The sequence below is a fragment of the Dermacentor variabilis genome, chromosome 2, assembly GCF_050947875.1.
Source record: "Dermacentor variabilis isolate Ectoservices chromosome 2, ASM5094787v1, whole genome shotgun sequence".
In the NCBI taxonomy this organism is placed as follows: Eukaryota; Metazoa; Arthropoda; class Arachnida; order Ixodida; family Ixodidae; genus Dermacentor; species Dermacentor variabilis.
Genome location: NC_134569.1, coordinates 12079932 through 12095664, shown reverse-complemented (window position 1 = coordinate 12095664; position 15733 = coordinate 12079932). Strand labels below are relative to the sequence as shown.

General features: G+C 43.4%; 1 protein-coding gene across 2 annotated transcripts in view; it reads left to right on the top strand.

The window, feature by feature from the left end:
• Positions 1-15733, top strand: part of wwk (anoctamin 8 white walker) — a 78126-nt gene that overhangs the window by 36321 nt on the left and 26072 nt on the right. For both annotated transcript variants that reach the window (XM_075679631.1, XM_075679630.1), the window contains 2 exons: positions 5022-5077; positions 15399-15473. In XM_075679631.1, coding sequence (XP_075535746.1) covers positions 5022-5077; positions 15399-15473 — 131 coding nt within the window. The remainder of the gene's footprint in view (positions 1-5021; positions 5078-15398; positions 15474-15733) is intronic.

Below are 15733 nucleotides of genomic sequence, written 5' to 3'. Positions count from 1 at the left end.
TAGATGTGGGTTCCATAGGCCCGGTGGCCCTAGTCGCGCCGGCGTTCCAACGATCTCCGTTGCGCGAGCCCCCTTCTCATTCGCTGCACGAACCTCCCTCGTCTTTCTTTTCTTTTTGTTGAGGCCGGCCGCAATGTCGTCTGCTCTTGCACTCGGTACTTTGTGAATACTTCTTCACACCAGCCTTTCAGAGCCTATCTAGCACTTCACGCAGTTGGTTCACATGCTGAGGCCAAGAATCTGAATAAATGGCGCTGTCGTCTAAGTAGGGTAGTGAGAATGCCTCCGCTCCAGCTAGGATTTGGTTCATGAGCCTTGAAAATGCAAGGGGGGCATTTTTGAGCCCAAAAGGTAGAACCAAAGGTCAGAAGGGGTCGAAAGGCGTCACAAAGGCAGCTAAGTGGCTCACTCGTTCACTCCGCGGCACTTGCCAGTACCCTCACACTAAGTCAAGCGTGGAAATAAAATTCGCTCTGCTCACTTTTTCAAGACAATCTTCTGCATGCGGTATGGGGTACACTTTGGTAACAGTCACCACATTAAGCTTACGGTAATCGACACACTTACGGTTTCCACAATTATCACTGTGGACATGAACTCTCCTTCACCCGATTCAGCCACTTCAAGCGTCAACATTTGTTCGACGGCCTCCCTCATCAGTCTTTCTTGCCGAGGTGAACATCTGTAAGCTTTACATCTCGTGCTGCCAGGAGAGGTCAACTCAATATCAGGAGTCATCAGAGTAGTTCGACCGGGCACCTTTTGAGAACACTTGTTTGTACTCAATTATCAAATCTGTCAGATCTGTAAGCTGGCTTTCACAGAGCAGCCCTGTTGACTGTCAAAGCAAGGATCTCATCAACAGAAAAACAAATTAGGTTACGTGGGATATCTGGAAGTTCGACTATCACTTGTTCCAGTTCATTTAGCAACAAGTTCACAATCTGCACTCTCTCTGCATACGGCTTCATGAGGTTACAGTGATAGATGCGCACTTCCTTCTTACGACCTAGCAGTTTGATAACATAGTTAATGTCTGAAAGCTTTTGTTGTACAGTCCCGAGGCCTTCCCAGTTTCATCTTGTTCGCTTTCGAAATGCGTAGCATAAGCACGTTTTGCCCTTCATGGATTTGGCGTATGCTGCTGTTTCTATCATAATGCTTTTTAAAGCGAGAGCTTTACTGGCCACGAACTTGCGATTTCGCCATGGCGGTGCTCCAAGGAGGCACATGTCGTAACAATACGCGCCTGACCGTGGATATTTCTCTCTCTCTCGCTCCCTAGTCACTACTGCGCATGCGCCACTAGTAGCACCGAGCCACAAGTGTTCCACTGCTGCGCAGCACCATGCCTTTCCGCCGCCACCGCTTGGTATGACGTCACACCGTGTCCCTCGTCGTTGCGCTCGCCTCCACTCACTTCGCCAGCTGCGTCGCATGTCTGATAACATGTCGGAGGATTGAAAAGGAGAGCTTGTGTGCACCACAACCACAGTTGAGGTGGTAGTATGGATGGTGACAATTCTGATAAGCAGGAGAAGGCCTGGAATCGACATTGGAACAAGATGAAGAAGAAACGAATCACCCAGGTAACAGACGCACAGCACGCTGAACGACTGGCTAAACGCCGCAGCATAGCTAGACAACCAGACTAACCTGGACTTGCAATCAAGATTAACCAAGGCTAATCATGCTATGCCTTAGCTTTTGCTACGTAGATCCTGGCATAGCCAAGCTAAGCCACTGCCACTTTTTGCTTTTGCCTGTGCTGCGAGCATGTTAGCCTCCACAAGAATATGTGGGTCATACAAGTGCTGCAGCAGGTTGCAAACATACTCGACCACCGTTGGATCGCTTCCCTTATCTTCCCACTTCTCAGGAACTAGCTTAAGTGGTGCAATGACCTCCCATACACGAGCTCTGCTGGACTGAAATCTGTAGACTCATGGGCCACAGAACGTAAAGAAAACAGCGTAGCTGGCAACACAGTGGCCCATTCCTTTTTCTGTTTGTAATACAAGACCTGTAATACGCACTTCATTACTGAACAAACCTTCTCAACACTGTTGCTTTGTGGATGGTGAACAGAGCTGTGGTTTATCTTGATGCCACACTTGTTAAGAAACGTGGTGGTCAAGTCATTTGTAAAGACACTGCGAAGATCCGACTGGATTTCGCTCAGAAAACCAACGCGGGAAAAAATGTAGAGGAGTGCATCTACTATTTCTGTAGACGTCTGGGCACTCAATGGCACCGCCTCAGAAAATTTAGTTGTGGGGCACACCATTGTCAAGAGATACTTAAACCCCGACTTTGTTACAGGCAAAGGCCCGACGACGTCTGCCACGAATCGGTGGAACGGCTCCATAATAACGGGTACAGTGGCCATGGGCGCCTTTCGTTTCTCGTTCGGTCTACCCTTACGCTGACAAATGTCACAACTACGAACAAACTGTTCCACAGCAGCCAGGCCAGTAATAGTCGTTTAGCAACCTTGCTTTTGTTTTGTTAATGCCGAGATGACCGGACAAGCCTGCCTGATGGGCAAGCTCCACAATTCTCTCGTGGTACTTCAGAGGAACCCCAAGTTGGTCAATGCTTATACCTTTCTTTCCGTGAAACACAGGGTGCATTATGCCACTTCTTTCATAGAATGAGCTACTGCCTGTTTCTTACTTTCATGGCATTTTGTGAGAGTTGAGTCTTTCTTTTGTTCATCGATCAATGCACCCTTATCAACGGAAGACAACGCTTGAAAATCGCGACTCGTGGGGGGGTGCAACTGGTTTCCAGTTCGCTTTCTTTGTCAACGGATTCCTGCGAGCCTAAGCTTGGGCCGCCATTGTTATCTGCCAGGGCATGATGTTGGTCCATAGCGCTGTGAGGGATAGCAAGTGGAAGAAGCTGCAGTTGAGTTTTAGCTTTTTTCAGCATCGACCTAGTAACAATCATTGCAAGGTTCATGTCGAGTGTGACTCTCGACTTTTGCCGGCAGCTCTTTTGCCGTTCTGTTTGATACGAATATGGATACCTTGACAATACTTCGTCTGGAGACGGCTGGTTTGGTCTCACTTTCACCAAACGAAACTTTCAAAGTTACTTTGGCTACTGGTAGGCTCAGCGTACTCTTTTCCAAGGCCTGCCGTAAGCACACGTAATCCCCTGTGAAATCTACTGCCTTTACGAGGGACGAGTGCACCATGTCATATGTTGCACCTGTGTCATGCAATATACTTTACATTATTTTCCGTTAGCTTCCATGTCATGAAGGTACGGATGCAGTAGGCCTTCGTTTAGCTCGAGAACGAACTGGAATGGGGACACTTTCGCAACCCGGCATCTCGTGGCTACATGTCCCGATTTCTGGCAGTTAAAGCAGACAATTTGTTTCTGCGCCTCAAGCGACTTGTGCCATAAGTTATAGGATTCCTTTAGTTCTTGTCATCTTTATTCTCTGGCTTACGAAATAATCCCGGCTGTGCTGTGGAGACCCCTGCTATTCGTCCGGTTTTTTTTTTTTTTTCGATATTAGAAGAATGGTGTTTAGCACAGTAGTCATCGGCATACTTCGCTGCCTTTCATGCAGTCTTCACGTATGACCTGTGGAGCAGCCATTTCCTTAATTTAGCTGGAAGCGTGGAATAAAACTGCTCTAGACAAATTTCCTCATGCGTTTTCATCTTGTCATTAAACGCTTCAGCTCCTTTCAGCCAGTTTTCCAAAAAGCTTGCTAGCTTGTATGCAAACTCTGAGTAGCTTTCGCCTGGCTGTTTAGCTGTTTCTCTAAACTTTAACCGGAAAGCTTCAGGCGACAGGTTATGCTTTGCTAACAACGCTCCTTTTACATCCACGTAACACTCCGCTTCTTTGGGGCTCAGCCTGGTTAGAATATTGGTGGCTTCCGCTGGCAACAAACTCAGAATTCTCTGGGGCCAGGAAGACAGCCCAAAGCCCATTCTTGTGCAAGTGTGCTCAAAGTTTGTCAAAAACAGTCCCAATTCACTACTGATGGAAAAGGGCTGAAGAAAACCTCTCATGTCATAGTTGACAGGTCTCAGTTCTGCCTTGTTTGCCAGTGTCTGTTCTAGTTGTTCCAGTTGGCAATGCTTAAGTTCCTCGTTTCTTTCTCTGGTTCGGCGTTTCCATTGGATTTCATCCCGCAAGCTAAAATTTTGCCCACAATTTCAGGTTTCCAAATGGCTTTGCTACAATCCACACCAAGCTCTTCTGATACGGCTAACAAATATACTTTTAGCAAGCTATTCAGATCCATTGCTGCCCGCAACTGTGACGAAAGTCCCCTCTAGTTGCCTTTCCTATTTCCTGCTTATGCCAAGAAATTATAATGCTCGGCATACCAGAGTACAAGACCAAAGGCCTCACCGACCGCTGCTGCAGAGCCTGTGGGAATCCACCATCCCACCACTGCCACCAGCTGTTACGTTTGGCTGAGCAGGGCTCCGAGCCAAGACAGGAATATGACGCCGGACAATGAACAACATTATTTCAATCTGGCATAACTGCTGCTGGTAGATACACAGCATTCTCAGCATGGCCCTGCTATCCTTTTTAACATCCTCGCCTTCACGAAGGGAGAGGGAAACACAACACTCCTCACGATAACAACCATGCGCAATGGCACATTATCACGCTGACAGGCTCGCCGGGCTTTGGCGCTTGGTGAAGGTAGACGCATCCGCATGAGCGCAGCAGCGTGCTGATAATCTGAGCAGCGTATGCTATGACTGCGCTGAATTTGAAGGAGCATAAGGAAGCAAAGAACATTTTTGGTAAAGTTGGACTTCAAGCAATGTTTATGTGGATGCTTGTGAATACTCATAGGTGCAACCCATAATTAGTCAATTTATTTTTGAGAAAACTGTGATAGCTGCACTTTGCAGCCATGTTCATGCATGTATGTCAGCTCCAATAATTTTTTTGCAGAGTATGACTTCAGCTTGTTTTTATTGTCATTTGTTGCCTTTTCTGCTAATACGAGATCCTACTTTTTCCCATTGCAGAGAACTACAGGCTGGATCAGGACTACGAGGATCAGCTGATTATAAAGATTGCAGTGGTCAGTTGACACCTGATTTTCTGATGTCCATCTGCTTTTCTTGTTTTTTTCTGTTGTCTTTATTTGTGTGTGCCTAAATTGCACTGTTTGCATGGTCACTTTAATCATGTGTGTGCCTTTCTGCAAGCAATCTACGCAAGGCATCTCAACAATGGTGCATATAAGTTTTACCTAAGGCTTTTAAATAGTGCATATTACATACAGACACCGCAAAGAAAAAATAAAAACATTAATAAAGTTGGAACTCAACAAATGCATCTTAGTCTCGGGAACGGTGCTAAAAAAATCTGAAATATTGCAGGGACTTGTCGAAATCGCAAGCTGTTATATTAAACCATAATTATTGCAGCATGTGGGAATAGTTCCGGTGGTAAATGAAACAAACAGTGCAACACGGGACCAAGTTTGAACTGCAAGAGAAGCAGCACTGAATAATAAATGCTTTATTTTCGAAAGGGACATGTAAAGGTACTAAAGAGTACCTGCGTGTCACTAATGTTGTTTTATTGTTCAAGAAGAAGGAATGAAAGCATAGGCCATGGGCATATTAATTGTCTCACGTGTTGGTGGACATCTTAACTGTACCACTGCCAATGAAAACAAACATGCGCTCCTCAAGTACACACGGAAGTTTCTTATAAGAGAAACGCATTAGATACATAGGTATACACAGTATAAACATACAGTTACACCTCAATACAACGAAGTTGGCAAAATTGGACCTTACTTTCATCATAAGCAACTTTCATTATAATTCGTCCTTTTATGTAAATAACTACAGTCACCGATAAATTTTTCTTATGTAAAATCTTCCGTATCATCAGGCGGTTCAAAAAGACTAATTTCAATGAGAGAAAAAAAATAATCTTGTTTAATTTGAGAGTTAGTGATCAAAAATACAGTTTAGCACTATGTTGACGATATCCTCACATCGGCGGTACAAAGTGAAGCCTGCAAAGCATTCGCATCCACTCCACTGCCTTAGCTGATAGCGTTGCCCGCAGTGGCATAACATTATCATGAAGAGTGCAGGCTGAGGGAAGCAAGTGCTTTGTCTACCTCTCACTTCAGTGTGTCTCTAAAACTTGAGATTATGCGACCTCCAGTACTAAATGAGTGGGAGGACGGTGCACGTAAAGTCATGGCCATCTCGGCTCTCCCCAACTTTGCACCCACCATGGATTACCACCAAGAGAGGGTGCGCAGGCATCAATGTTGCCGTATTCGAGACCCTGCTGCAGGTGGTGATCGTTCCCCACCTGCGGCAAGTTGTTTTTTCATCCACGTTCATTTCCATTAATTTATCGTTTCTTTATTTCATTTATTAAGCTCAAGTAATTTTCAAGTTGTCTCCTTATACCCTATGACTAATAAAAATTGGGCCCCTCAGTTAACCCCCCTTTCTTCTCATTTTGAACTTTATATGGAACATGACGGCATGAGGGTCTTGCTGGTGTGCTTTGGCAGTCACTCTCTGTCGGACGGCATGCAATTTGGAAGGTCCGTTTGCAAGTAGGATCACGTAATTCAACCATTTGACAATCTGCATCTGCAGCACTTTACATTTACGTATTGCCTTGATATTCCTTCATGACAGCAGTGAAATTTTGTTATATTGAAGTTGCGTATAAACACACTTCGTTATGTTGAGGTCATATACGGTTTAACCCACTTATAACGATACCGGTTTTAACAATATATAATTTATAACAACGAGAAGCTGCTGCATCGTCAACTTTTATATGTTTTCCATGCCGCTTACTACAACGCCCCGATGCTGCATTATCAGTTATACCGACAAAGTCTGGCTGCTGGGTGTCCGTGCCGAAAGGTAGTGAAATGCGAAATCCTTGGAAAAAAAAGAGAGAAATTTGAACCGCTAAACAATGGCCCTGACAGTCGTCGCGCGCTCATTTTTCAGCGTTCTCCATGCACCTCTCTCCCATCAGCCTTCCACCCCTCCGAACATGAATGGGCTGCACCCATAGCTCCACACTGCACCACCTTCTGAAACACGAACGGACCGCGCCAACTGCGCTGGCTCATTCAGCGCAGTTCTGCAAACAGCTAAATCGCTCTCGTTCGTCTTTGTTGGTTGAGTCAAAATCATTCCTGGCCACATGGCTTCTCAGCCTCGTTTGATTTGCGGCGAAAACGGAAGATGGCTGATCCATCCGCTGATCATCGGTAATGCACGACATTGCTGGTGAAAAGAACCGATGAGGTGATCATTGCGAACTTGCTTGCATCGGATAGTGACGGTGACGACGGCAGCGATGACGCGTTAGGGCAGGCTGCCTCAACAGTGTCCTCACAGGAGGCCCGGCAGATGATTCAGTCCCTCCGGTGCTTTGTTTTCGTAAGGAAGTTTCCACTGTACTACGTGGAGCACCTGGATGCCTTGGGGAAGGATGTCAGCAAGCTTCACATAAAGCATGCAAGGCTGACGGACATAGGGTTTTCTCGTGCAAGCAGTTGAGAAGTACCTGGCAAGATGCTTGCGGCGATCTTGCCTCAGTGTTTCCTCTGAATTTCTCAAGCTGACAGGCTGCCGCAGCAACCGTCTTGCATTTTTTAAAAGGCCCCTTTTTGGGGCCGCCAAAGTGATGCCTCGGCAGAGCTCGCATATTTCTTGCCACCCGTGACCCCTCTTTGCAGTTGGTATATTAGCAGTGCCATTCTTTAATGCCAGCAGCTGTGGCTTGTTACATGCGATCAGAGCGCTCGAGAAGCAGTTTAACGAGTGAACACAATCAGCAGCCGGATGGAGGAATGTGGTGGGGAGGTGCACTGGACTCCCCGCCATTATGGTTTCCTCACAACAGTTCTACCATCCCCCTATTTTGATTTTTTCATGCAACCAGGCTATAAAAATTATTGGTTATAACAATGGAATTCTCGTGGCACTTGAATATTGGTATAAGTGGGCTCGAATGTATACTCATACATGGTGTCTATAGACAAGAAGTTTTAAAAAGTTCACTATTTCGTTATATCGTGAATTTCATTATATTGAAATTCATTATATGGAGATTTAACTGTATATACAAAATGTGTGAGGAAACAAGCATGTCAACATTAGAACTTATATCAAGTTTGCTAAATTCTTTACGGTATTACATACGAACTGTATATGAAAAAAGAAATTATGTTTATGAAGTGCAAGAACAAAGCATTTGGTTGTTTGTTGTTTGTCAGCACACTGTCCAGTTTCTTCTCTGTTGTTCTGTTTGTTTTGTTTTTCCTCAAGGTGCATAAATAGCACATATTATCACCTTGGGAACAAATTCTGTTTGCCTCCTCGTGTTACACTTCTGGGTTTTTGCTGATTTATACACCTTTTCATTTATGGTGTTATTTGACAGATATTGATGGGAACATACCCGCGTCACTGCAATATACAAACTGCACATTAGAGGCATACTAAACTGTTGGGTGTTTCTGGATTTAATTTTGTAATCTGTAGGTATACTTGCCATCCCGATTAAATGTTTCCATTAATTAAAACTTAAACTTAAACATATCACATCACAATGTGTCCATGCAACAGCGAAAGTGCCACTCTCAAATGTAAACCTCGTCATCTAGTATATTGTAGATCTTAAGCATGTACAAAGCCTGTGTTTCACATTTGATAAGGTCCGTAGATGTATGCCAAAAAGTGCTAATGCATTGAGGAAAGAATGCAGCTGGTCATTCCTAGTGTGGTATACTAGGCACACGTTTGACGAGCTTTACATTTGAGAGCATTGGAATCCATGGCGCACGGATGCATTGTCATGTGGTATTTTAAAAATATTGAGGGGTTTTCTTTTTCGTTGGAAAAACGCACCACACAAGACCTAGGTCACTTTAAATCTTGTTATTGGTAACTTTCTGACATCCTTCGCAACCTTTGCATTGATGCCTTATTGATTTGGTTAGTAAATAAAGGGTAGCTAAATAAACAAAATTGAGTATTTGTGCAAGATTAAAAGCATACTCGTAATTAACATGAATAACGCCCACGAATATACAGTGAGTGGGAATTTGTGTGAAGCCCTCTGCTATCTTGTAATCCTCCGTGATGTTTAGGTGGGACACTCAGCATATGACTATTCTTGCGAAACCACATGCTCATTCAAGCAATGTTCATATGTATGCAACATTCTATTATGGGATGAAACATTTCTTTTCCGTTACTCCCATGTCAGATATGTTAGCATTTTGACTCGTGTATCTAAAACAAGTGCTGTTTTTTATTTGCTGTGTTTGAGTGCATGTATTCAGTGCATGTATAGAGATGTGTGTGAATATGGCATGAGCACTGAAGCTTTGTGTCACTGCATGGAGTTTGCACAGGTTTTGCAGATTTCGTGATGTTAATTCTTGCTGTGGAGGAGCTGAAGATATTGATTTGTTTGATTGAACTAAGGTGAGTGCTTGCATGAAGAATGTACAATGGGGCTCAGTTATTTGTGAATGCTTGCTTATTTTTGTGTTGGCATAGTCATGAGTGAAAAAATTGCTAATTATTCCTGTGCAAAGGTTGTTTAAAAAATTCAGTTTCAAACTATTTCATACGTCTCATATTGTGTGCATGAGATGCTTAGGCATTTCATTCGCGGAGTACGAGTCACTATTGTAATATATATATATGAGACCTAGTGTACATAGATGTAAGTGTATACTAATGTAAATGTATATTAGTGTAAATGTATGAGATGCTTGATGTAATCTGTACATTAGGTGCCTGGTTATTGGTATTTATCAGTCAGAATTTTTACTTTTCATTCAAGAACATAGCAATCGTTCATCATATAACAGGTGATGAAGTTCTTAACTTATGACAGCCTAGGATAAATTTGGCATGACTTCCTACTCTATCTTTTTTTTCTTCTTGCATGAGTACTATACACATGCTAGGATACACAAGTTCATACCTTAGCAGTACACCGTTGGAATGCTCATAGCATGCCACTTTAGGCACAGCACCTGAAGGTGATCTTTTGCTGTTTGTTCTGTCTGCCTGTTGACCACCGCATTTCTTGAGCACTGGTTTTGTGCCAGGAAAATTGAGAAAAATATTTTATTTATGTTTAGAAAATTCTGTCTGTATTTTTACTTATCTCTCTCCTTTCTTTTTCCTTCAGAAAACTACACAATCACATAAACAAGAAAGGGGCTGACAGATGGAATAGCACACTGTGGTATAAAGTTCGTAAACAGGGATAAGGCAGACTGTAGTAGACTGTAGACAGACTGGTAGTAGACAGACTGTAGTAGACTGTAGACAGACTGGTAGTAGACAGACTGGTAGTAGACTGTAGTCTACTACTACAGTAAAAAGCACAGCGTCGAATTACGCACACAAGGTAACTACGGCTTTCACCTGCACATCAAGCAACGTAGTCTACTGTCTAGAATGCACCGCTTGTAGCAAACAATACATAGGTGAGACTGGACAACAAGTTCATACAAGAATCAACGGTCACTGCGCGGACACAAAACACAATTTACCCAAAGCAGTAGCCAGCCACTTTAATGAACATGGTCATATATTTGACAAAGCAAGGCTCTATATACTACAAACAAATTTCCGTTCCCCTCGCGAAAGGAAGTATACGGAATCATACCTCATACACAAGTTTAATTGCCTACACCCGACAGGAATTAATTTGGCACGTGGCAACTTAGAATCTTTAAAAGCGGTAACTTTAATCTGAAATTCTCACATCATCAACCAAGACACAAAACACATTAGGCCACTAGCTAACCTTAATTCTTAACCTCACCTACTGTTCCATTTTGAACAGTTTTTTCCTGCCTACCACTCAATTTAATGTACTCTTTCAGGTTTTTACGTCTATGCGAACTGTACGACCCCCTTCTGCCATGTACACTTGCCCCCACCCGCTTCTACGCGCGTTACCCTCCTGTTTGTTATTCCGGCTTCGGTCCCCCTCCCCTTCTCTTTTCCCTTCCTTTCCTTTTTTTTTTAAATCTATTTTTTTAAACCCCCTCATCAACACATTCCGAAGTCAATATGCCCTTTTCGGCGCCTCAACCCATAGTATCGCCATTTCTGGATGCCGCCGTAACGACACCTACGTTGAGCGACTGGGGCAATGCCCCTTGAAAGACCATGCCGCTGCCTTTCAGTCGTCCCACACATTGCACCGCAGACTCCTCGTCATCATCTTAACTATTTCAAAATTACTTGACGTATTGCTGCTATGCTACTCAAGTCAGTCTTTCAATTCATGTTTTTTTTTTCTGTGTGTGTGTGCATGTTTTTTTTTGTTTTTTTTTTTTGTATTGTGTTACTCGCGCACTGACCGCCTGACCGGCCCTTCTAATGCCACAAAAACATGCCGCCAACGACTCCCCCTGAATGCTTCCTAACCTCTGGCATCCCCAACATGCTCCCTAGCCCCCGTCTTTCTTAAATTTTTTTTTCTCTTTCTTGTTCTTTTTCTGTCCCCCCTTTTTTTTCGGTCTTGGTGCCGCCCTGGCTTCCCCCCCCCTTTTTTTTCTTTTTCCCTTTTTTTCTGCTTTTGTTTCTTTTCTCTTCTCCCCGCGTGCCCACTTTCACGCTCTTGTCCCCTCGTCTTGGGAACGAAGCTCACAGACGTCGGACGACAGCGCTTGTTTCCTCTGGTAGTCCCTCTCTTTAAAACCAGCTGCCAGCGACAACACCCGCACGTGACGTCACTGCACTAACCCTTTAAAACTAACATGCCAAGGATGACGAGGCCGCCTTTGATGAAGATAGGTCCTCCTATCGAAACGTTGGCCAGCCTTTCTGAGGCACCTTATCCCTGTTTACGAACTTTATACACAATCACATAGTTATTTTTGTGTCTATGTTGTGTAATTTTAATGTGCTCTGTGTTGAAATGTGCAAAACACAACACATGCAAGAACAAATGGGGCACGCATTGATTTCCAGCACAGTTTAAAATCAAAACATCCACTATACAAGCTGCAAGAAAAAAAAATTGCTGTTTTGGAAAATGTTAGCCAGAACAGCAGCACGTTCTGCCAGTCATTCTGAGGATGTTTTTCTTTGAACTGATGCTACCGATAGAATTTATTTATTTTCCAGGCCTGAAGGCATTACCAAAAGGAGTTGTATACAGGGTGTCCCAGCTAACTATAGCCAGAGTTTAAAAACATGCGAATGCCACATAGTTGGACAAAGCCAAGGTATTGTTGTTTGCTGTTGCTTGGAGATGCTCAAATTATTTTTTTCATTCTGCCTAATTGGATGATTAGTCTTAATTAATTCATCAACTTCTCAACTTCTCAAATATTGTAATTATATTAAAAGTGCCAATGAGAAAATTGTAGAGCAACATGAAAAACTCCCAATGCAGCTTTCTGTTGCTCAGTATGTCCTACATAAAAGTTTTTCTCAGTGTGAAAGAAGTCCACGAATACATGCAAAGTGCCTCGAGCGGCCAGTTGCACGGCAATTTTGCTTGCATTTGCGGGCTTCTTTCGCACACGGAAAAACACTTTTATGTAGCATGTATTGTGCAACAGAAAGCTGTATCGGGAGTTTTTTCACATTGATCTACAATTCTCTCATTGACACTTTTCATAGAACTATAGTATTTGAGAAGTTGATTAAGTAGTTAAGACTAATTATCTAACTAGGCAGAAAAAAAAATAATTTTAGTATCTCCAAGCGACAGCAAACAACATTACTTTGGCTCTGTCCAGCTATGTGGCGTTCGCATGTTTTAAACTCTGGCTAAAGTTAGCTGGGACACCCATTATACAGTTGAACCTCGATATATCGAACAGCGTGGTGATCGCGAAATAGTTCGATGTAGCCAGAATGCGATATATAAAAATCATGTAAAAAAATGCGTCAAAAACTTCTGCAAATAATCCATGAACCAAGGGCGCGATCAGAGATCGTTGTTCGGAGTGCACGTTTGGTTGCAACATGCGCAATCGGCCTAGGCCATGCCGACTTCCGTCATTCGGGAGCGTGCGATCGATTGCACTGCTCGCGACTAGCGTAGGCCGCACCGACTTTGTCAGCCGTGCAACATCGGCAGGGTCTAGGCCTATCGTGTGCAGCGAAACCGAATGCGCACTTCGAACGAAGATCCCCGATCGTGCCTCAATCATGGTGCAGTAAATACTCACTTAAAGCTTCGCACAAAGTATTTATTTATTTGACTGAAAGTACTGCAGCACTGTAGCCTGCTTCTTATTGGCAGCCGCGTGCTTAAACACGGAGTCCTCAAGATAGTCTAAACGATCCACAAGCGATAGGCCCACAAGTGAGTAGCATCTGCCAAGGCTTCTGCGTCTTTACAGATGCAAAGTTCTCACGAGGCACAACCATAAAATAAAGAACTATGGCAGGCGCAGAGCGCAGCACCGTGGAGGAGTTAGTGGAGTCAGTGCGACAAATGCAATGCATCATGGACGCTGTCGAACTAGCCAAGCCGCCATGTATGTACATGTACGTTCAAATAGCGCTCTCGGTGCGATTGATGTAACACAAGTGCCGCGATTATGAAGAGTAGGGCACTGTGGAACTACAATAAGTGCGAGGTGGTACGAGGGATATGGAAGGGTGTAATGGTTCTGGGCCTGACTTTTGCCAATGCAGTTCTATGTATAAGAGCAGAGACTCGGGCGCAGTTGGAAACTAGGCAACGTGGTGTGGGTAGGCTCGCTCTGGGAGCGCATGCAAGACACCAAATCTTGGGGTGCAGGGGGATCTGGGATGGTCTTCTTTCGAGGGCAGAGAAGCTAGTAGCAAGATAGCATTTGAGGAGCGATTGAGAAAAATGGGGGAAATTCGGTGGGCTAGCAAGGTTTTCAGTTACTTATACACGAGGAATGTTGACACGAGGTGGAGGAAGCGAACTAGAAAATTGACACGCAAATACTTGGGCAGTAGCGGGGGGACAAGTAAGGAATCATCTGTCAAGAAAAAGGTTAAGGAGACAGAGAGGGGTATGTGGAGTACAGAGATGCAAACCAAATCGGCATTGGAGACATACAGGACGTTTAAGCAAGAAATAGCCAAAGAAAATATTTACGATAACTCTAAGGGAAGCTCATTGTTATTTGAAGCCAGGACAGGTGTACTGCGGACTAAAACGTACCGAGCCAGATACCAGGAGATAGATTTGGTGTGCGAGGCGTGTGGAGAGGAGGAGGAAACGGCTGAACACCTGATACTTGTAAACGACTTCACCCTGCAGTTGAATGTAATGGGGAACTATTCAAAGCTTTGAGATTTAAGGACAGTGAAGGTAAAATAGACTTTGAACACGTATAAATAACTAAACAGAGGCTATCTGATTAGTGGATTATATCAACGCAAAAGTAAAGGAGTAAATACATAGGTATGCATGCATATAGTACCATTCAAGGCTAGGTGGCACACTCCGCTGCTGCCCGATTCAAAGGGTTGAGCCTCATTCATCCATCCATCCATCCATCCACGTGTGCAACTATAGTGTGCAGCAGTCGGGAACTCCTATCGCGCAACCGCTATGTTTGAGAGTGTTGCGGGAAAGCTCGCCACCTGTCAACAGAGCGCACATGGTCTGGTGTGGCGGAGCTCGATATATTCATTTTACGTTCAACCCTGTTTGAAATAAAAAAGTAAAAATGCATGCAGTTTTCCAGTTGATATAGAAAGTGTTCGATATACGCAATAATTAAATATATCCTTGTTCGATATATTGAGGTTTGACTATATAATAACAAAGAAACACATTTGCAGCCAAAAAGTTTAACATAGTGGGCTTCAATTCTGTAATAAAAACATAACCACTGAATTGGTAATTGAAAACTTCATTTAATATGTAGTTAGTGAATCATGGTTCAATATACCCTCTATTTGTGATTTTCACACGTATGCTGACATTTGCCACTGCAAATACTGTGGCTGCAAAAATGGGTCTTCATTTTTTATGTGTTTTGTTTAATTATCGCTTGAAGTTTCTCCTGTAACATCCAGTATGACGAATGTATTAATGGGGATCAACAGTTTGCCTAGCTGACCGTAATGTTTGTTATCTTGCATACAGCATAAATTCTGACTGTTTAATTATTGCTTTCTCCATAAGAAAGTTGTTCTTCTTGCTCAGACTTTGTAGTATTTCTTATTCTCTCTGGACCTTGGCAGGAAAGAGAAGTAGGGCTCAGATTTGAGGAATTCTGGTGAATGCATGATCAGATCCCAGAACTTACCTATGGGGATTAAATTATTACTGTGTTTTACATAATGTCATCAAGCACTGGTTACTACATTTCATTCTTCTCACACTTCCTGTTTAATCCTAATAATTATGGCATTCAGTTCCAGTTTGTCAACTCGTTCCTGTCACTTTTCTACATTGCCTTCTACCTCCAAGACATGGAGCAGCTTCGAGAGGCACGTACCAGCTTGTACTTTGCGTTGTCTCGTCACTGCATTGTGCATATTAAGTTGTATTGGTAAATTATGCTTCTGTTTGTTGTTACCAAAAACAATCTTCTTATTATGAAGGGCGTCTTGATAAGCCAGAAAAGACACGAAAATGCAACACAGGTTTGAAGTTTCTGTGCTAGTTCCTCGTGATATCGCGAGGTTCAAGCAGTGTCTTCTTGGAACTTGTTAATAGTTTAATAATATACAGTAGGGCTGTGCAACAT